Source organism: Podarcis vaucheri, assembly GCF_965113315.1.
Source record: "Podarcis vaucheri genome assembly, chromosome: 13".
In the NCBI taxonomy this organism is placed as follows: Eukaryota; Metazoa; Chordata; class Lepidosauria; order Squamata; family Lacertidae; genus Podarcis; species Podarcis vaucheri.
This window is the reverse complement of record NC_138751.1, coordinates 16857025-16877666: the sequence shown is the minus strand read 5'-3', so window position 1 is coordinate 16877666 and position 20642 is coordinate 16857025. Positions and strand designations below refer to the sequence as shown.

The 20642-nt window shown below is 49.2% G+C and overlaps 2 protein-coding genes and 1 long non-coding RNA gene across 9 annotated transcripts in view; 1 reads left to right on the top strand and 2 right to left on the bottom strand.

The window, feature by feature from the left end:
* The window catches only part of PRR14 (proline rich 14), a 30105-nt gene extending 9614 nt beyond the window's left edge, over positions 1-20491 (top strand). For 2 of the 6 annotated variants that reach the window (XM_082196856.1, XM_082196855.1), the window contains 11 exons: positions 11351-11541; positions 11649-11916; positions 12439-12569; positions 12670-12931; positions 13058-13107; positions 13385-13473; positions 14160-14889; positions 15572-15686; positions 15836-15942; positions 16569-16640; positions 18494-20491. In XM_082196856.1, coding sequence (XP_082052982.1) covers positions 11444-11541; positions 11649-11916; positions 12439-12569; positions 12670-12931; positions 13058-13107; positions 13385-13473; positions 14160-14889; positions 15572-15686; positions 15836-15942; positions 16569-16640; positions 18494-18749 — 2178 coding nt within the window. In that variant the 5' untranslated portion in view covers positions 11351-11443 and the 3' untranslated portion in view covers positions 18750-20491. The other 4 variants (XM_082196854.1, XM_082196853.1, XM_082196852.1 and 1 more) reach the window with 4 other exon arrangements.
* LOC309517353 (uncharacterized protein) lies at positions 1980-6044 on the bottom strand. Of its 2 annotated transcripts, none has more exons than XM_082196497.1 (2): positions 4426-6044; positions 1980-3609 (listed from the first exon to the last, which is right to left on the bottom strand). In XM_082196497.1, the coding sequence occupies exons 1-2, from the start codon at positions 4550-4552 to the stop codon at positions 2672-2674; spliced, it is 1065 nt and encodes a 354-aa protein (XP_082052623.1). In that variant the 5' UTR covers positions 4553-6044; the 3' UTR covers positions 1980-2671. The 2 variants fall into 2 exon arrangements, with proteins under 2 accessions (XP_082052623.1, XP_082052624.1); XM_082196498.1 differs by having other exon boundaries at positions 1980-3606.
* LOC309517616 lies at positions 9368-12445 on the bottom strand. Its single transcript, XR_014213213.1, has 2 exons — positions 12084-12445; positions 9368-9762 (listed from the first exon to the last, which is right to left on the bottom strand). It is a non-coding gene; the product is annotated as an uncharacterized lncRNA (long non-coding RNA).
* Positions 20492-20642: the final 151 nt, after the last annotated feature.

Below are 20642 nucleotides of genomic sequence, written 5' to 3'. Positions count from 1 at the left end.
TTTCCGGTAACGGGGCAAGGTGTATGACACACAGCCCTCTTTAACAACAGAAATTGTGTGTATTCCCCCCCCCCCAAATAATAATAATAATAGGCTGAAGTAAGAGGTAAAATAGCATCTGCTGGATTTCTGCCTGTTGTGCTGCTGTTAAAATGGCACAAAAGCCTGTCGTCAGAAAAGGGGTTGGCGGCAACTACCGTGTGTGATAGAAGCTGGAACTCTTAGCAGGAGAGGATGCAGCAATGGCTGGACCCATAGAAGATTCTTCCCACCCCCCTGCCCATTGTATCATTCACCAGCCCTATGAGTTGTTGGAATAGGCTGATTGACTGACTCAGGGTAACCCAGTCAGCTTCATATGAGGGTGGGGATCTGAACCTATCCCCACCTAGACCAGGGTGGGGAACTTCCATGTGTCTGAGGACTGATGGCATTACTTCATGGGCAACCTTGTAGGGGCGACATATCAATGATGGGCAGGGCCAGAGGCAAAAAGGAGGCACAGCAGGAGGTAAAAGTGGGGAGAGCAACAGATGTGACCCTCATATTTGTAGTGTTAGGAGTTTGGTAGGAGAGGGGGTGGTCTGAATGCTTGGACCTCCTCCTAATGCCTGGACCCAGCATGGAATAGCCAGGCCAGCCTGGTGATGGCCCGCTAAAAATTGTGGGCCTGCCTCCCTCAACTGTCTGTTCCTTAGAAATACAAAAGTCCAGAGTTGAGAGTTGAGGGATATGAGCTAGAAGCTGCAGGCAAAAACTACAGGCTGCAAGGGCAGAGAGAGCGAGAGCCAGGCCTGATTTATGCTGGAATCCAAGGCTGTGGGCTGTGGGAGAAGCAGGACCTCCTTGGGGCTTTAATGCTGTGCACCCCTCCATCATGGGCTCAGGTCGTATATATGTGTAAATAAACCATATGTCATAAAGACACCACAGTCCCCACTGTGCCTCATTCCCGAAGGAAACGCCTGGAACCCCTGTAATTTCACACTGCCCAGAGATTGGGATGGCATGCACATCCTCAAAGGCACTTTTATTTTCAGGACCATGGGGTAAGCAGATTTAGCTTTCATTTTAAAAAAATAGGAAAAAAATAGCAAGACATACAGTGGTACCCCGCAAGACGAACGCCTCGGAAGACGAAAAACTCGCTAGACGAAGGAGTTTTTTGTTTTCTTAGCCGCTTCGCAAGACGCATTTCCCTATGGGCTTGCTTTGCAAAACGAAGCTTGCCCCGCAAGCTCCAGGGATAGCGGGGAAGTGCAGCGCGTCTTCCCCGCTGTCCCCAGACCTCTTTTGAAGCAAGGGGCGGCGGGGAGAAGATCGCTTCTCCCCGTTGCCAGCCCCGCAATCTCCAGGGACAGAGAAGGCGCGCGCGCCTTCCCCTCTCTCCCCGGACCCCTTTTGAACCAAGGGGCGGCAACGGGGAGAAGCGATTTTCCCTGCTGCCCCTTCCCTTGCTTTAAAATAGGTCCGGGGACAGAGTGGAAGGCGCACGGTGCTTCCCCTCTGTCCCCGGACGGTCTCCATAGGAACGCATTGATTGATTTTCAATGCATTCCTATGGGAAACCGTGCTTCGTAAGACGAAAAACTCACAAGAAGAAAAAACTTGCGGAACGAATTAATTTCGTCTTGCGAGGCACCACTGTATATAGTGAAAGAGGGTACAAATATAACAGAACAAATTCACTGATGGGAAAAGAAAAGAAAATGCTGCAGTGATTGTGTGTTTGGCCAGGAAATGGTATAATGCAAGACAGGTTTTGTCCAAACTAATCAAGCAAATATTTCTACAACTCTAATCTAAAAACAACCACCATGAAGTGATGAAACTCAAGCTACTTTCTTGCAGTTTTCTGTAGCTTGTATGAAATATGATCAGGCTGTACACTCTCAGTATCTTTTAGAACAGAGTTAAGTACCAGCAGTCATTAGTAATGATCACTATATGGGAAAGAAAAAGATCACCTGCTGGTACTATTTCCTTTTCCATATTCTTTCTTTTATTTAAATTATAATGGTTTTCTAACAAGCAGCTCTCCTGTGCCCACTTACCTGGTGTAACTTACTTCTGAATGGAAGAAGTAAGTTCCACTGAGGTGGATTTTGGTAATCTTTGTAATATGGCCACCCCCAAAATTTGGTACCCCCAAATGATTTTTCTCAGTTATGGATATTCTCAATTTTTCTCCCCCTTGTCTTGGCACCCTGTGTGGGACCCACCTGTACCACCCTAAATCTGGCACTCATTCCACTGAACATAGTGGAATTTACATTTGGGGTGCACAGAACAATTAACAAGAATATTATAATTTGTAACAAAATTTATTTCCTCTCAGTGTCAATAATAAGGTTTTTCATAGATAGATGTGTTTTCCTCATGATTTCTGCAGCAAATGACCTCATATAAAAATAAGCCCCTATACCACTTGAGTGCTGCAATCATACCCATGTCTACTCATAAGTAAGTCCCATTTAATTCAGTGGGGCTTACCCCCAAGTAAGTGGGCATAAACTTGCAGTCTTGGACTTTCCATTTGGATTCTAACAGTACTGTAGCTTCAAATTTGCCTTGGGACATCTGCACCCGCTGGGACTTGCGCTTCAGGCCCTTTCCCCAGCCAAGTGGATTCTAGCGAGTCCCACACCCCAGTAACAAGATCCACTGCCACTCAGGAAGTGTCAGGAGATTTCTTAGCCTGATGGATTGTCTCGTGCTGGTTACGGTTAGAGTTCTGACTGAAGCCCTTTCTGCACAGCCGACACTTATAGGGCCTCTCTCCCGTGTGGATTCGCTGGTGCTCAATGAGGACTGAGCTGCGCGTAAAACTCTTGCCACATTTCACACACGTGTAGGGCTTTTCTCCTGTGTGGGTAATGTGGTGCCGGATGAAATCCGTGCTACGTGCAAAGCATTTCCCGCACTCGGGGCACCTGTAGGGCTTCTCCATCCTATGGCTTTTCTGATACTTCATCACCATCTTTGAGCTCCATGAGGAACTTCCCCCTGGAGGCTGAGATCCGAGTCCGAGCTCAGCTCTTGCACCTTCATCAGTTCTTTTCAGGCTTTTAGGCCCATGCCTCTGATACTCTGTCCTTTGCCAAGTTGATCCCCAGTGTACTGGGTCGCTCCTTTTCTCCTTCCCATGAGTCCTCTCATGCTGCTTACAGTTGGAGCTCTGGCTAAATCCTTGCCCGCAGTGGCTGCATTTGTATGGCTTCTCACCTGTATGGATTCTCTGGTGCTCCAGGAGGACTGAACTCCGACTGAAGCTCTTCCCACAGTCCAGGCACAGATAAGGCCTTTCTCCCGTGTGGGTCCTCTGGTGCCTCAAGAGGTCTGTGCTCCTGCGGTAATTTTTCCCGCAGTCGGGGCATTTGTAGGATTTTGTTTTGCCACACAAGGCCCGCAGAGGCTCCTTCAAGTCTCCTTTACAAAAAGCCGACTGGTCTTTCGCAGAGCCTCCTTTCTGCAGCACCTTATTTCCACTCCCGCTGGAGCTACTTGAGGAAATGGGACGTGGCTGTGCACCATCTTCCTGTGGCTTTTCCACTTTGTTCTTGCTCTCTGCAGGGAGAGACAGAATCCAGGCAGAATTTGCTCCATCTGCTGCAGACAGAAAAGAGGCTTGATCACCAAATTAAGCACATGGTTTTGAAACAGAACCTAATCCACACACATTCAGTGGCTGGATGGGGGGGGGGGGCAGGTGTCAAGCCTGACACAATATTGCACCCACTCTCCACCATGGTTCTGCTTGTGCACAGACTCTTCTCTGACTCTTAGGTAGTGTGAGAGGCAGAATAAGGCAGGAATGGAGAAGCTTTTGGCCCGCCAGATGCTACTGGACCACAACATCCACTATCCTTGACCACTGGCCATGTTGGCTGGGCTGATTGGAGTCCAATAACATCTGGTGGGCCACAGGTTTTCCCATCCCTGGGTTAAGCGCTGCAAGATGAGGAATCCCTCTGAAAAACATCTTGGGAAGAAAAAAATTTGCACAGGAAGACGGTGTGATATCTACCACAAGAACCAAGAAGCCCCTGGGTTAAGAAATATGTAGGCTGCATCCATATGAAGAGAGAAACAGTGTTAAGGGTTTTTGTGGGGTTTGCAGTACGTAGTCTCCTAACCATGCCTACCCAGAATTAAGGCCTATGGAATTCAGTGATGCTTACTTTCGGGTAAATGGGGTTAGGCTTGCAGTGTTACTCAGGAAACCTACTGCTGCATTTTCATCTATCCCTTGCAGCACGCACACAAACAAACACGAGTCCATCTCCCACTTTCTAACACATAGGCAGACATTTCAAGATCCAGACTTTAGACCTGGCTAAAAATGCTATTCTAGGGCAGATCCCTGGGCCAGGTTTAGCGCCGGTTTCCGAACAAACCCTCCGTCCATACCCCCCACTTGCTCACCTGGTGTTAGCACCAGGGCACTTCCAGCAGGGACGGGCAGGAGGAGGTACACGGAGCCGTCAGCAGGGCCTCCGAGCCACCGAGGGGGGCTGCGGGCAGGAACAGCCGAGGGAGCCCCTGCCGCCATAGCAGGGGCAGCAAGCGGGCCGAGGGTGGCGCAAGGCGCGCGAGGGGCAGCCTGGACAAGCGCCGCGCTTGCCGCGCACTTTCCCACTCAGCCGACGCAGTGCGAGGCGCGGTGAGGAAGAGGGCTCGCTCTGCGCGGCATCCTGGGAGGCGTAGTTTCCCCAAGCGGGTGACATTTAAAAGAAAAGGTCTGGGTAGAAATAAAACCCATTGATCCTGACAGCAGAGGACGGGCGAATCCTAGAGATGAAGGAGGGCGGAGGCAGCTATCATTTAGAGCCGGTAAAGCGGTATAGCCAACGCGGTGCGCGCCAGATGCTGATAGACTCCAACTCCCATCAGCTTCAGCCATCATAGCCAATGGCAAGGGATGATGGGAATTGCAGTCCAACAACGTCTGGGAAGGGGTCACATTGGGGGAAATGACTGGTACCTTCATTCGGGCAAGGCTTCGACCAAGAAAAGGGCAAGTGTAGGGCAGAGATTTGCTAAGGGATATCATTATTCTTATTTAGTTATGAAATTTGTATACCGCCCTTCATCCTTTAATCTCAGGGTGGTTCAAAACATAAAAATGGAAGATGAAGCACAAAATGTTTTACAAAAACGGCAAGAAGACCACAAACTAATAACTCCCCCCTCCAAACACATTTAAAAGGGTATAGGATATTAATCAGTGCAAGGCCTGGTTGCCTTCGCCTGGCACCTAAAGGTGTATATAATGAAGGTGCAATTCGAACCACCTTGGGGAGGGCACTCCACAAACACAGAGCCACTGTAGAAAGGGCCCATTCTCATATTACTACCTTCTTCTGGAGGAGGGCCTTGGAGGATGATTGCAGGGTGCTGCTGGGTGGTTCATATGGGGAGAGCCAGTCCTTGAGGTATTGTGGTCAGGAGCCATTTAAGGCTTTATAGGTCAAAACCAGTACTTTGAATGGGGCCTGGAAACTGCTTCTGTTGGAAGCAGTTTCTGTCTGTGCCGAAACCTGGCTGAAACCCAGGTTGAAATGGATCTAGAAAATCAGTTTCCTCCCCCTGAGTTTTCTAACCCAAGCTAAGCTGGCAATCCCTACCATGTCTACTCAGAAATAGGTCTAGGTGAATTCCATGTGGTAAATGGGGGTAAGGAGTGCACCTTTACTCATCACTACTACTTTCAGAGAGAGATGAGGGGGAATATGCATAGATCCTGGTCGGTCTGATTCCTTGGCTAAGATCATTCTGTCTTGGAGGCCTCCTTTGACGCAGAAGCCTGCTTCTGAGCAGACATGCCTAGGAGTGTGGAGGGAATGAACTGGCAAGATGGTGAGCACTTCATACCTCAACATTTTTTTTTTTAATATGAACACAAATGTTTTTCCTCCAGGTGGATATTCCTCTTCTCCTAGGCCTTTGGCTAATTAAACAATATATAGCCCTTTAAACTGTGTGTGTTGGAGGCAGTATTATTTTGTTTGTTACTATGTTATGTATTTTTGTGTTTTTATGTTGTAAACCACCATGTGATCCTCGGATGAAGGGTGGTATAGAAATTTAATAAATAATAAATAATAATAATAATAACAACAACATATTAAACTAGTCTTTATGTGTGTGTGCTGTTTTGCACTGCCTTACAACGAACTTATTCCTGCATTGCAGGCGGTTGGACTGGATGACCCTTGGGGGTCCCTTCCAGCTCTGAAGAAGTGTATCTGAAGAAGTGTGCATGCACACGAAAGCTTATACCAAGAACTAACTTAGTTGGTCTTTAAGCTGCTACAGGAAGAAATTTTTTTATTTCCCTTCCAGCTCTATAATTCTATAATTCTAACTTAATACAGATTAATCTCCCTCAGAAACCGCGTGTATGACGAAACGACCTCCCTAAAGGAAGGAACCAAGGAAACTACTATTCTTTATTCCATCGCATCCAACTGGAAAATGGAAACACGGCTTCTTTAAAGCTTGAATTTCTGGTCTTCCCCTCTAATGGCGGCGTCTTAAACGGCGCCAACCAGACTCTGCCCTCACCCAAAATGGCTACCGCCCTGTACGTTTTCCTTCCTATTTTCTTCTCATTCCCTGCCCTTTCTTGAGATGGCGGGCCTGCTGACTTCAACGGCGCAGACGCCTTTTAGCGAAGAAGGCGGTGGCACCGCTTCCTTTTGCAACACGAACTCCAAAAAGTCTACGACCAACTTTTTTTGTTGTTGCCCTGAACAGCGATGGCGGCGCTGTAGCTACTAGACGCCGGTAAAGAAACCGCGCGCCTATTGGTTGGGACCATTAACAAGACGTATGGCCATTGGGTGGGCTGCATGTGGAGACGCTCGGGCACTGTCCAGCGGCTGCTTGGAGAAGGGCGAGGGGAGGAGGAAGAGGGCGAGCTGGTGAGTTGGAGAGGAGGCGGTAAAGGCGGGGTCGAGCGTGCGGAGTAGTTTGTATTTATTTTATTTTTTTCAAATTGAGATACGGGTGCTTATCAGTTTGTTTGCCTGAGGCAGGCGAGAAGCCCGAGGAAGGGAGGGAGGCGGCGGAGGTGAGACCTGGATGGGGCGGGCGAGGGGGGCGCCGCTCCCGGGTGGGGTGGCCGGCCGGTGTCGGGTCGGGCGCGCCTGGCGGATTGCGGGGCGAAGGAGGAGGCGGGGAGGGGGCAACTTGTGGGGAGGATCGAGAGGGGGGGTGGGAGGCCACCGTGTGGGGGGCAGATATTTGGGGCGGGGGGACCCCCATGAAGTTGGATGTTTTTTGTGGGGTGGGGAGGAGAAGGGCGGAAGGATCTGAAGGAAGCGGCTGAGGAGTCGGAGGTGGGCACCGTCCAGCCCCACACCTCACCGGGCTGTCAGGGGTGCGCGGAGGGACTGTCCAGCCGGCGCCTCCTCTGCCTGGTGCTGCCGCTCTCCCTCGGAGGAAAGAGGAGCAGCCTCCGCCTCTACTCGCCTTGCCTTTCCTCCCGCCAGGGAGCGGTGCTGATCCTGCCTAGGGCAGAGCACCGGGCGCGGGGGGTGGGGGTGGGGCTGGATGAGGAGCCGACAGGTAATCGGAGGCGAGCTCTTCCTCCCCACGCCGCCTCCTCCTCTGGAGCCGGCCCTTTTAGGTCAGCGAGGGAGGAATCGGCGGGAGAGCTAAAGGGGACGGATCTTGAGGCGGTGGGGATAGTCAGGAGGCGACCCCCAAGAGAAAGAGGGCCCTGACGGTTTCCGTGCTTACCTGTGTGTGGGGTGAGCCTAGGCTGCGAAGCAGGACTGGGGGCGGGGGGGGGCGGGGGAGAAAGGTATCCTGAATAGACGGCAGACCCCTTTCCTCCAGCATCCTAGAATTGCCACTGAAATCCAGTTCTGGGAGGGATCATTGGGTCAGGTGCAACCCTGGGTTATGGTTTCCCTTTTTCCACATGCCCCACATGCTCACCTTTTGTACGCACCAAGGGTCCATCGCCAGGGATGGTGAGAGGCAGGAGCAGATGGGATGATGTCTCCACTTCCATAGGTTTTTAATATGCGTTTGTGTGTGTGGTTATCAAAGGGTGTGGCATGAGGGCATGACAAGTGTGGCAGGAAGAGTCAAGGACAGTCAGTATTATATTTTGGCAATGATTCAGATTCTTATGTAGATGCATTGTTTTATACTTTCTGGATGCCCCATGCTCGTATTATTTCATAATCCAAATAATACACAATACAAATATATAAATTTTATAATGCAAACAAAAAATCGATATTAATAAACCAGACAGGGTATACAGAAGCTCAAATAAAACTATTCTTTTGGGATATCCATTTTTGCTAGTTGTTTTGGGCATCCAAATTGCATTGTAGTTATTTTTCCAGATTCTGACATTTCTACTTCTACTCTTCCCTGGTAAAATTTTACAAAATCTCTGGCAATCCTTCACATTTGTGTTCCTTTTCCATGTTTTAGATGGAACAGAATGATTTAGTTCAAAATTGTTTTAATACCTCTTGTCAGTTGTTTCAAGGTAATGTGTTTTGTAACAGAGTAGTGCTTAATTTCCATGAAAACATTTTTTGGTGCAAAAAAATTGCAATTAATTTAAATGAATTTGCTGTAATACAAAAAAGAGAGTCAGGTTATTATGGTTTAATTCTGCAAATACCCTTCACTGGAGAGCCTAGACCCCTGTGATGTTAGTAATATAATTTTAATTACCATCTGCTATGATACCACAGTGGCGCTGTGGGTTAAAGCCTCAGCGCCTAGGGCTTGCCGATCGAAAGGTCGGCAGTTCGAATCCCCGCGGCGGGGTGCGCTCCCGCTGCTCGGTCCCAGCGCCTGCCAACCTAGCAGTTCGAAAGCACCTTCGGATGCAAGTAGATAAATAGGGACCGCTTACCAGCGGGAAGGTAAACGGCGTTCCGTGTGCTGCGCTGGCTCGCCAGATGCAGCTTTGTCACGCTGGCCACGTGACCCGGAAGTGTCTCCGGACAGCGCTGGCCCCCGGCCTCTTGAGTGAGATGGGCGCACAAACCCCAGAGTCTGTCAAGACTGGCCCGTTCGGGCAGGGGTACCTTTACCTTTACCTTTATGATAAAAATTGTTTGAAAAATTATAAGTTACAGTAGTATTTCAGCATTCCTCCCTCAGTTTTTACGGTTCCATGTATGCTTAGTAAATTTTCCCCATCAAACCCAAAACCCTTCTTAAGACTATTGACTTTTAACCTTTCCACTTGTCTGAAACCCCAATAAAACTCTTTTTGAGGGGAAATGTTCAGTTCTCTTTGAAGTCAGTCCAGGCTGCTTTCATGTTCAATGCCCATATTCAGGGCCTCACTTGCAGGTATCTGCCATTTAGGCTGTCAGATCAAAAATGCTAGCCTCTAATGATTTTATTTTTGCATCCCATTTTGAAGCAAATCCTCATGCATTTTAGCTATGCTTTGATTAATTTCAGTCAGGAGGTCTTGTCCTTCTCTGGATAGTTTTAAAGCTTTTGGAACTAAGCTGGGACTTATTGTTTCTTTTTCAGTTAAGGTATCCTTTACCCTCATTCTCTGATAGTGAAGTAGCTTTCTTTCTTGTTCAGAGCCATGGCACTTTTGCATTCCTTGTTATCTTTGCCGATCAAGTTTTGAGGAAGATCGTTGATTACACTGTACCTCTATGTCCAAGGGACAGAACTCCCATCTTTGCCTGCCATCTTTGGCAGTGGCATCACCCCCACCAATCTTCTTCCATAGTTAAGGAGACCCAGCGAATAATTATGCTGCAAAACAGGAAATTGGATAAGTGGATTTTTAAGACTCCCATAAATGCTGCTAATACCTAATAAATATTAAAATACCGACTCCTGGGAGGAAAATATTTGGATGGAAGAGATCACAGTGTCTTTGCTGAAGGGAGCAGCTGTTCCAAGCTGGTTAGTCCAGGACTCTACTGAGAAAATATGGTCTGAGACAGCCTAATATTGCCACTGGCAGTAGCCCCAGCAAAATCACCTACCCTCTGCTCACTTGGCTGCTTGCCTATTATTTGTTTCATCTTGCCATGACTTGGGACGCTTTTGTTGGCTTGAGTTTTATCACCCAGCATTACTCGGCATTTCCTACCCTTCCTCCCACAGTCTTCCTGGATCTATTCTTGCCAGGGGTAACTTTTGGGAATAATTCCTAATGAGATGTCAAATGTGAGGAAGGTCAGAGACAAGATGAATGTCTGAGCAAGGCTCCTGTCATGTCTGGAAACGTAAATCCACTAAAACGTTGGTCTGCCTTTAGTGTGTATCTGTGTTGCAGAGTTGGGCAACCCATGCCCCTGAACATGATGTTGGACTCCCAACTGCCATTAGCTCTTGCCAGCAAGGGCAGTTGGTAGAGTAGGAGACTCTTAATCTCAGGGTTGTGGGTTTGAGCCCCACGTTGGGCAAAAAGATTCCTCCATCGCAAGGTGTTAGACTAGATGACGCCTGTGGTCCCTTCCAATTACAATTCTATGTACTGTAGACCAACACCAGTGCAGGGCAACAGGTTCCCTCTTCTGTTCTGTTGAGCCCTTTTAAAAGCCGTGGATTGCGTTTTCCAGCTTGGATTTCCTTCTGCCTTGCTTACTGTAGTGCATACCTTTGCGGTGCTTCTGTTTCTAGCCCAAACCTTTAATTTGCTGTCCCCCATTTGGCAAGTGCCTGCTTGGTTTTGCCCATCTCACTAGGTGGAGGGATCTGCAGAAGCAACACATTGTCTCCCACTGAGAAGTTTTCCCTTCCTACCTGAGCTTCTAGTCTTGTAGCCCTGGAGAATCTCTGTGAAGAAAGGGCGTTTATTTTAGTTGTTGCTAAGGTGCTATTTGCATGGCTCCTAATGATTTATAATTACCTTCTCTAAGGGGAAACCTAATAAGCTCTCATGCTGGCCTCTGTGTCTTGTTCAGTGCCATTGGAGGGATGCATGTTTGAGCCTGCTGGTCCAATAGAAAGGAGGGGGTGGCATTGCTAGGGGTTTTAGTCAGGCTGTGTACCCCCACTGACCCACATAGGGTTCAATGCTTACACATGCTTAGCTGGGAGCAAGTCCTATTGAACCCAGGGGAGAGAGGTCTACTTCTGAGTAGACAAGAACAGGAGTGCCCTCTTAACCATCCTTTGCTTAGTTCAGTAGTAAATGTGAAGTTTTCTCCAGCTAGCAAAGAGAATTGTGATTTGTCATCTGTGCAGTAGGTTTTGACAATCTGGGTGTGGTGTTACACATTCCAGGTTAATCTGGATTAAAGTAGCATTTGGCTTTAAAAAGCAGAACTATATCTGGGGACCATGGGAATGCAGTCATTTTAATTCTGGTTTTTTTCCTTTTCTGAAGCAGAGAAGTGAGGAATGAAGACCCTGTGGGCTGTTCTGGGGCGGCCACCTTCCTGATGCCAGGAAGGGGTGGGGTGTCTCCCTTCTGAGACAGACCATGGAGTGGCCCCTCCTTGAACAAACATCTGAGGGGAACCCTCAGCCAATGTCACACTTGGAGAGGCAGATCAGACGGCGAAAAATCCTCATCTACAGGTGAGAGAAGAGTGACTCTCCTCCCTGTCAAAGTCCTGAGTGGGAGAGGCGAGACAGAAATTGTGTCACTGCTGTGACGTTCTCTCTGTGTCCTTCCATGTTTCCAGGCCTTCCTCTGAGGAGGAGGAATCCTCAGCCCTGCTCCAGAAGCCCCTCGAGACAGGGGGGGCATGCCCCCTTCCATGTGGCGATGCCGAGCTGTCACCCAGCAAGAGGCAGCGACTTCAGCAGGGGCCGTTCCGAACGGCGGAGCAGAACGGGGAAGTTTATGGCACGGAGGGAGAGACCTTGTGGCGGGTGGCCTCTCCCATGGAGAAGCAGCAGCGGAAGATGCTGGCTGTCAACCTGGAGGACTTTTCAACATCCCAAATGCTTGTGAGGATGCCACAGTGTGGGTTGCAGGGGGCATGAGAGGATTCCTAATGGGCTGTATGAAATCTGGTTCTGAGGTGGGAGAACCCGTTGAACAGGTCTTGAGGCCCCAGTTCCATAGTTTCCCCCAGTGCTTTTCTCTCTCTAGAGAAATAGGTGCCGGTACTCACCGTGAAGTTGTTACAGTAAGTGCCACACTTTTTAAAAACAACAAAAAATAGTTTCTGGTACTGCATACCCTTGAGAACCTCCTAAAAAAAAGCACTGGTTTTCCCACTGTGCACTGCAGTTCCCAGGGTGCTTTGCACTACCAGACCAGGAGAGTTGTGACCTATAGTGTACCTCTTGCATTGTGATGGAGGAGTCAAGCCACCTGGATTAAGGACCCTGAAGGATGCCTTATCCCCATGAGTTGATTCCTGAGTAAACATACACATGGAAGGTGGGGGAAAAGGGGAAAGGAGGTCCCCTTCCCTCATGATCCTTAAGCTCTTTGAAAGTTGGTGTGCGCCTCTCTTTGCCCAGAATGATCCACAAGGGGGCTCTCCTCCCCAAAGACCTGCCACATCTCCCTGCGCAAATCCCCCCCAGTCAGCAGCTGTGAATGAAGACAGAGTTTCCTGGTCAACAAAGACACAAAGTAGTCCAGTGTGCAGGTGAGGAAAGGCCCCAGGGAGGTGGAAGGAGTGGAACAGCTTTGGGATCGAGCACTTGATTTAAAGCATTCTGCCTTTTTTTTACCCTTCCTACCCTCAGATTGTCTCCCCCTAAGGGCTACCCTTCATCCCATCGAGAGCCTCAAGAGAAGCTGGACCATGCCCGCCGGCAACTGTGGGACAAGAGGGTGTCCCCCGCACGGTGTCGCGCTTCAGAGCGCCTGCACGCCAAGAGGCAGCGCCTTCAGAAGGGGGTTTCCCTTGCAAAGGGGAGCGAGGGGACAAAGGCCTCCCTGCTGGAAGCGGCTCATCAGCAAATCCTTGCCACCAGTTTGGAGGCTGGTTCCTTGAGCCAAGCTCTGGTTAGTTAAGGTTGGGAAGCAGCCACACCAAATAGTGCTGGGAGGGACAGGGAGAATCCTGTTGAAGGAGTTGGAGGGTGGCTGCTCAGTCCACATTTTTATTCAGCTGTCTTTTCTTGCTGGCAGGTTGCTGGCATTGGCAAGGAGCAGCCAGAGACCTCCTCAGCCCGCTGTGGGTGAGTGCCCCCCTAAACAAAAGCAATGAAGGCACAGAACTGCTTGTGACCCCATCCTTTAAAGACGGTGCCAGTCACCCAGCAAGAGAACTGATCCACTTCAAGGGTTACAGTTGGTGCCTATTGTGCCATCCCAAACTCCCTTGGAGGGTAAAGTCTCTTTCCTTTTGGGAGAAATGCTAACTTTGACCCCCTTGGTGTGTCTCAAAGCACATGGAGGAGAGGGGCTAAGGAGACTGCTTTATCACTACCCCACTGTGTTTCTCTGCTTAATCAGGAGTGATCAGCTGATGCTGCCTCGCCAATCATCTCCAAATAGGGACACCCAAATCCCTCAAGACCCACAAGACCAGTGTCATCAAACAGGTAGGGAAAACTCTTGATTCAGGTGTTGTGTGCTGTTAAGTCTGTCCTTTAGGGCAAAGTGGCATCTCAGGGGTGTGCAAGTATTTTGTGTGTGTGTGTGTGTGTGTGTGTGTGTGTGTGTGTGTGTAACTTCACTGGAACATCCCTGGTTCCATGGAGCCTGAAAACCCCTTTGGTAATGCAGGAAAAATTCCCATGTCGGACTGAATCCAGGCTGGATGATCAGTCATCTCCCACCCATGGCAAGGTGTTTGTGGGGCTGGGTGAAGCGGGCACAGACTCAGGCATCCAGATGGGAGTGCCAAGAGTCAAGCTGGGCTGAATATCAGCCGGCCAGAGTACTCTCCAGAAATCTTGAGACCAGTTAATAATCTAAGAAAGGCAACAGCTAAGCAGCTGGAGGAAGATTCCCAGGTGTAAACAGCAGAGGAAGATGTCTGTATCCTTCACAAAGTGTGTGTGTGTGTCGGTGTGTTGGGGGATGACAACTCTTGACTCTAGGTCAGAGATTGGAAAGCTTTGGCCCTTCAGATGATGCTGAATGACATCTCCCACCAGCCCCAGCAAGTGTGGCCAATGGGCAAGGATGATGGGAATTGTAGTCCCATAGGCCTGGATGACCCCAGTTTGGGGAAGGCTCCCTTTGGCCCTCTTGTGACAATGTTGTTCCTTTCCCTTCCTGCCAGATGTGTCCACTGAAGCTCCATCCTGGCTGCCTTCAGCATCTGCTCTCTTGCGTCCATCGTCTGCCTCCCGTTTCCGGCACTGGGGTCTGGTCCCCGTCTTCCAGAGCGTGCGCTCCAAGCTGGAGGCCTTTGCTGACATCTTCCTGACCCCGTCCAAGCCAGCCGTGCAGTCCACCGAGGGGCCTCCGTCCCTGCCCCCCTGCCCTCCAGGGAATGAGGAGCAGGAGGCAGCCCAGCCAAGAACACCCCACCAAAGAGTCAACATTGAGGTGAAAATCGCCATTTCGGAACCACGCCCCCGGAAGAGGAGCTGCCACCACGAGGAGGAGGAAGAAGAAGAGGAAGAGGAGATGGGTGACGCTGTGGTGAGCGGGCGGCCCCCTATCCGCCAGTGGCGCCTGAATGAAGGGGACCCGGCCCCTCAGCCCCGCCTCGGACGCAGCAACTCCTGCCCTGACGTCCCTGGTGCCCGCTTGTGGCAAGCCTCCCCCGTGGCCCTTCCGCTCTCTGCGCAGCTGCGACAGCGTCGCCACACCGTCTGCAGCCTGGAAGTGTCCCGGGAGCTGGGCCGCCCCACCCCGCCCTGCCTGCGCAAGGAGGTGTATCCTTTCAGCACGCCCCCCGCACACTTCTTGCTGGGTCCCTCCGTGCACATTCCCCACTGTGATGGCTCCCCCTATGCCTCCCATGTGCCTTCCTGCCGCCGTGAACCAGACACCGTCCATTCCAGGTAAAAATATTCTCCTCCCCGCAAGCTGTTTGTTATCCCTCAAGAGTCTAACAGCTGTTCCTTTGAACACCATAAAAGGGCACAAATGACATGTTAGGTAAGTGTTTGCTCCTTTCCAATTCAAAACCAAGAGGGAGAAAGAAGCAAGCACTGTGGGGTTGTTTGTGCCATTCTAGGGTGATTGTTTAAAAAACCTCAGAGGCTGAATCCTCCTCGGAGTGGACTTAATGAAGTTAATCTATCCAAGTTAATTTCATTTACTTCAAGGGGTCTATTTGGAAGAGGAAATATCTAGTGTGTATGTGGAGGAGTTGTGTCCTAGTGCTGAAGCACATCCTTTGCACGTCAGAGATCTATTGTTCTATCCCCTGTACCTCCAGGCAACAGCTTGAGTGGCAGTTTTGGAAAAGCCCCTTTCCTGAAAACCTGGCAGTGGAGATGATGTCAGACCAGAAGCACTGGTCGTTGACTAGTGCTGGAGGCAAATGGGCTGAGCCTCTTCCCCCTTTGGTTCTGCTCACAGGCAGAAGGGCTTTGCACCCTCGGTGCTGTGTGGCATTGCTTTACTGGTTTGCCTTCCTCTTTTAAAGTCCCCTCCACTGAAGAGGGAGAACTGTCAGCTGGGAAACATCAACGTTTAACGCTAATACTCAATGCTTGGTTTCTCCTCTGTCCTCCGCAGGGAGCTCTCTCCCTCGCCTGATCATGAACGGAGGGTGTCTGGGATTGGCTTGGACGTGGTCGACTCAGAGTTGCTCGCGTCGGAACAGATGATGCTTTCAGAAGTTGAGATGAAGGTCAGTTGCTGTTTGACTCAAGCTTCTCAATTAGGAGGTGCTGCACCATGAAGAATGGGGGTCTGTGGTACCTGCTCTCAGTTTGAGGGCCATTTTGCTTTGCCATTGTGGCCTTTCAAAATCCTTCTTAACCTCCCTAAAACCTGCAGGGATCCCAAGACAACACCGTAGGGAAGGTGTCCTCCATAAGGATCCGCAAGACACCGTCCAAGCAGCAAGCAAATCTCACTCCCATGGGGCTTCCCCGGCCTGTCAGGTGAGGGCTAGAGTGGAATGGAGGGCGCCTTTCTGCAAAAGGAGATGAGTAGCTTGTGAATTAGCCTGACAGTGGTTTAGGAACTCTGGATTCAGATTCCACAGTGCTTGGAAAGGAGGCAGATGTGGTCTTCTATAGCCTGGGGGCAGATGAGTGCTTTATGAGAGGGGGCTCACCTAAGGAAAGGTGTAAATGGTTTTGGGGTTTTTTAATTAAAAGTGCTAGCTGAGATGAACCTGCCAGTCAAGAATTAGGGCTGCCCACCAATGTTAATGATTTGTTAGTTGATCATCTGCCTTTCAGTTGGAACAAATGCAGAGCCTCTCTGACAGGGACCACTTGAGTGCTGACTCTGGTACTCTTGGGCAATAAAAGCAATAAAAACCCAGTGGGCTAAACCATTGGGCCTGATTCAGATTGAATTGCAAGCTTAAGAGGTCAGCTGGTAGTTTCTGGCAGAGCATGGAAGCAAAGCGGGGTAGCAGGGAAAGCAATCTGGTGCCCAGCAGGGCTAAGTGAGTATTCCTATATATTTATATCTATATCTACACGCACGCACACATATGTTATCGTAGGCCAAGGCCATTTCTGGGTGATGAACTCTATTCTCTTCTTTCCTGTGTCAGGTTGAACAAGAAAGAGTTCAGCCTGGAGGAGATCTACACCAACAAGAACTACCGCACACCCACAGAGAAGAGGTGAGGAAGTCTGCTGGCATTTGTCCTTTCCTAAAACACCAGCATTCATTACTTTTATGTGCACACACCCTTCCCTTCTCTCTCTCCCCTCGGTCATTTCAAGCCAGCAACCCCAGATTCTGACTTCAGCATCCGCAAGCGTTAAGCACTACCTCCTGCAGTCTGAATATATTTGTGAACATGCATAGTTTGCTCCCCAAAAAACGGGATGAGGATAGTTATGGGGCAGTGGTGGTGACAGGGGCATAGAGCAGTAGTGTACAAGCTCTCCCTATTTTCTGAGCCTTTGACATATAGGAATATAAGAGCCCTGCTGGGCCAGACTGAAGGTTCATCTAGTCTAACCTGCTGCCTTCGGGAAAGCCTACAAGGAAATGAATTAAATAACCCATTATCAATAAAAGACACTTAAACACAGGTGTTTTAAAAACATTCAAAACTGATTGAAATCAACAAAGGCAAATGAAAACACGTGTAGCTTCTACTGGTCTGGATAGGCTTGCCTAAACATGAATGCTTTAAGCCGGGGCCAGAAAAAGTGCAACCAAGGCACCTGTGTGATGTCAATAGGCAGGGGGTTCCAATGTGTAGGTGCTGCTGCAAGTTCCTCTTCTTGAAGTGGTTGAGTGGGCAGATATGGAGAAAGGCAATCCCAAAAGTAAACACTATTCTTGGGCAGCTGGTAGTCAGCGGCATATTATCTCTGTCCCTAGAGATCCTACTAGTCATTGATAAGCCTTATCACCCATGAACTTCATAATCCCCTTTTAAAGATCTCCCATTGGGTGACCATCGCTGCACCTAAACCAGGGTCAGAGAACCTTTTTCACCTAGTAGGCCAGATCCTAACTTGACGGCAACTGATGGGCCATATTTAACAGGCAGGTGGGACAACCTACCTGTCCGTCACCATGTCAAGTGATTGGTAGGCGGGCTGTCCCATCTAGCTGTCAAGGTCCACTTTTGTTGTGGATCGCCCTGAGATGAAGGGTGGTGTACAAACTTAAGAAATGAAATGAAATGGCCCTGCTGGTCCTGTAGCACCAAGTGGTTTGCCTTGAAACCTCAGTTGAAACGGGGGAAATGCAGTTTCAAGAGAAACTGGTGCTATTGGAACAAGCAAAAGAGCACTCTGGATTTCACTGCAAACTCTTGTTCTTTTGTAGCCTGACTGGACCAGCAGTAAATAGAACACAAGTGAAATGCCAACCACTTACAGTTTTAACATCTGCCCCATATCCTGAAAGCAATATGCAAATAAGTGGATGAACTGTGGTCCTCTAGCTTATGATATGTTTCGTCAATGGCCCTTGGAACTGATAAATCTCTCAGTCCCTGTGCTGTACTTCATGGTCACTGCTGCACCATCTTTCTGCTCCTGTTGCAGCCCTCAGAATTTTATCTACTTTCCTGAGAAGTGCTGCTTTTAATTTAGAAGTTTCGAGTTCTTACGGTGGATGGAGCAAATACTTGACATGAGCAGTGAATGCCAAAAGCTCTGAATGCGAAGGGGACCTTGGGCTGGGAGTTGTCTTGAGTTTTCTATGAAGGTGCCAGGACATGTTCTGTGACTTCTCATTCCTGCCACCCTCCAAACCTTTTTGGTGCTTTTTTTGTGTGCCACATGTTGCCAAAACATCCCGATTTCGACCCATGCCTTAAACCCAGACTGCATAATGGCAGAGCATGGTGACCTTAACCGTTGCATTGTTCGTTCCAGCTACAAAATGTCAGCAGTTTTGTAGTTAGTCTGCATTTGTTTATGCTTTTTATACTGCTAAGCTTGGTTAGTGGAGTCTGAGAGGTTGTCTCCTTTTTCCTGGTGTCCCACCTCTTCCTTTCTACCCCTGTAGGTCATTTGAGACCATCTTTGAGGTGCCTCTGGAACGCAATGGAGCGCTCATTTTCACCAGCCAGCGCAAGCTGAAGCGGGCCATGGAATTCCAGGAGGGAGGCCTCCCTCGCAAGCAGCGCAAAGCCCACTCCCGAAGGAGTCGCAGGGCAGCAGGAGGGCGGAGGGTAAAGAAGCCCCAGAGTCCAGAGCTGGAGGAGAAGCTGCAGCAGCGGCTGGCTGAACTGGATGCCCTGTTTGAGGGAGAAGAATGCTGAGATTTGAGCAGAGGCTAGAGGAAAGGGCAGTACCCCGAGGAGCCCAAGATCACTTCCTCTGTTTAACTAGCAAAAGAGGTTGCTGGTGTTGTTGTTTTTTTAAAAAACTCTACCAAAGTCACCAATACCACTCCAAGTTTCTCCTGTGGTGCTGTTTATTCTCCACTTCCCCATCAAACCGGCCTTCTGTGCCTGTTGCCTCCTCCTCCCTTGATCAGCCTCCGAGCCACAAGCTCTGCTGATTTGAAAATAGTGCCTGGGTGCCTATCTGTGCCACCTGGCCCAGCCAGCATGGTGCCTGCTCTGGCACCGCACAAGTCCCCTTTTGCTTGGCTCTTTGGCTCGCGAGTGGAAGGGGAAGAATGTTTGTGGTGCCCCAGAGTTGCCCGCCCTCTGCACTCTTCCTCCTGCGCCCAGTCAGACCACCAGTGCCGCGCATGGGAGGAGCACCTAGTGCCCAGCGCTGTTATGCCTTCTGTGAGAGACTTAAGCCAGCAAGGAATGGGCCTAGCCAAGTGAGGGCCTAGTTGCCTTTTCTGGAGCGACCATTGCCATCAAACCAAATAGGAATGCAGAACCGACGTGCCTGTTGGATGGGAAGGAGAAAGAAAAAAGGGACTGTGTGAAAGAATCAGTAGGAGCAGGTTTTTGTTATGGCACAGGGGGTGATGTGGAGGAAGAGATGATGTAGGAATAGGCTGGGCAATGGGGACGTGTCCACCTATTTAAGCACAGACAGTGGATGGGCAGCTGGGAATCCTGAGAGAATGCCTTTGCATCTCTGGATCAAAGCCTCTGGGTGTTCCTAGCTTGGATCAACTGTTTTGTTAGGAATGATGTGTTTTTGGTCTTCATTTTTTATTAATCTATATTTCTAATAAACTTTGTATCTTGGGGGGAGGAAAAAACCACATATTGCCAGTTGCTCCTTAACTGGCCTTGGTGGGACCCTGAATGCAGCTTTAAGGGAGACTGCAATAAATAATTTTGCCTTGGAACAAGGGCATAGCGACCAGAAAATGAAAATCCATAGCAAGCGGTGGATCATATATCCCCAGACAATGTTGCCTCCTACCAGGAATGGTGGTAGGTGCGTTGGCTATGGCAAAAAGCAAAATTGCTGTGATGCGGGATCAAATGGCAAGAAAGAATTCGAGCGAACTGCACCTGGTTGTACGACAATTGTACATGTATAAGAGGCTACAACAACTAACAAAATATGTGGATTTGTGAAGTCTGCGGTGCATTTTCTGCAAATTCAAATTTGTGCCCAGTTTAAAATCTGTTTTTAGGTGGTACGTTCACCTTCAAAACTACCATAGTCTCGAGTTGACATTGGTGAAATTCACTCTGTTGTTCGTTACAGGAAAAGACAGTGTGTCTGATTGATTCCTCATGGTTAGTACTGCAACAGTAACATCTCATTTTATCAAATTAACAGGTTTTGCGTGGGAGTGGAGACATTTCCATCCTATTCACTCTCGCAGGCTTTTCTTTGGTCCGTTTGTCTACTGGAAAATGCCTTTTCTTGTTAGTTAACTGCTTAGGATGTATTGAGCAGCTTTTATCCCAGTACAGTAGGCTCTGGTCAAAGTTTGCAAAACTCTGAAGCCCTGACAAAAGTTCTGCTGCTCCACACGTGCATCAGGAGAAAGGTCCCCCTGTCTATAGTTATGTAAACTGCTTAGAGGTTTTGATGCTATATAAAACTTGTTAAATAAACATGGTACACCTTCCCTCCATACTGTTGTGGGTGAAACAAACTCTTTCTTCAAGGCTTAGGTTGGCTACATTCATTCTGTACTTTTGCTTCTGTTCAGTATTTTTTTATTACCTTTGCTACAGGGTCATCTGGCAGGCCTTGCCGTCAGGTGCTTTTCTGGGTGGGGATGG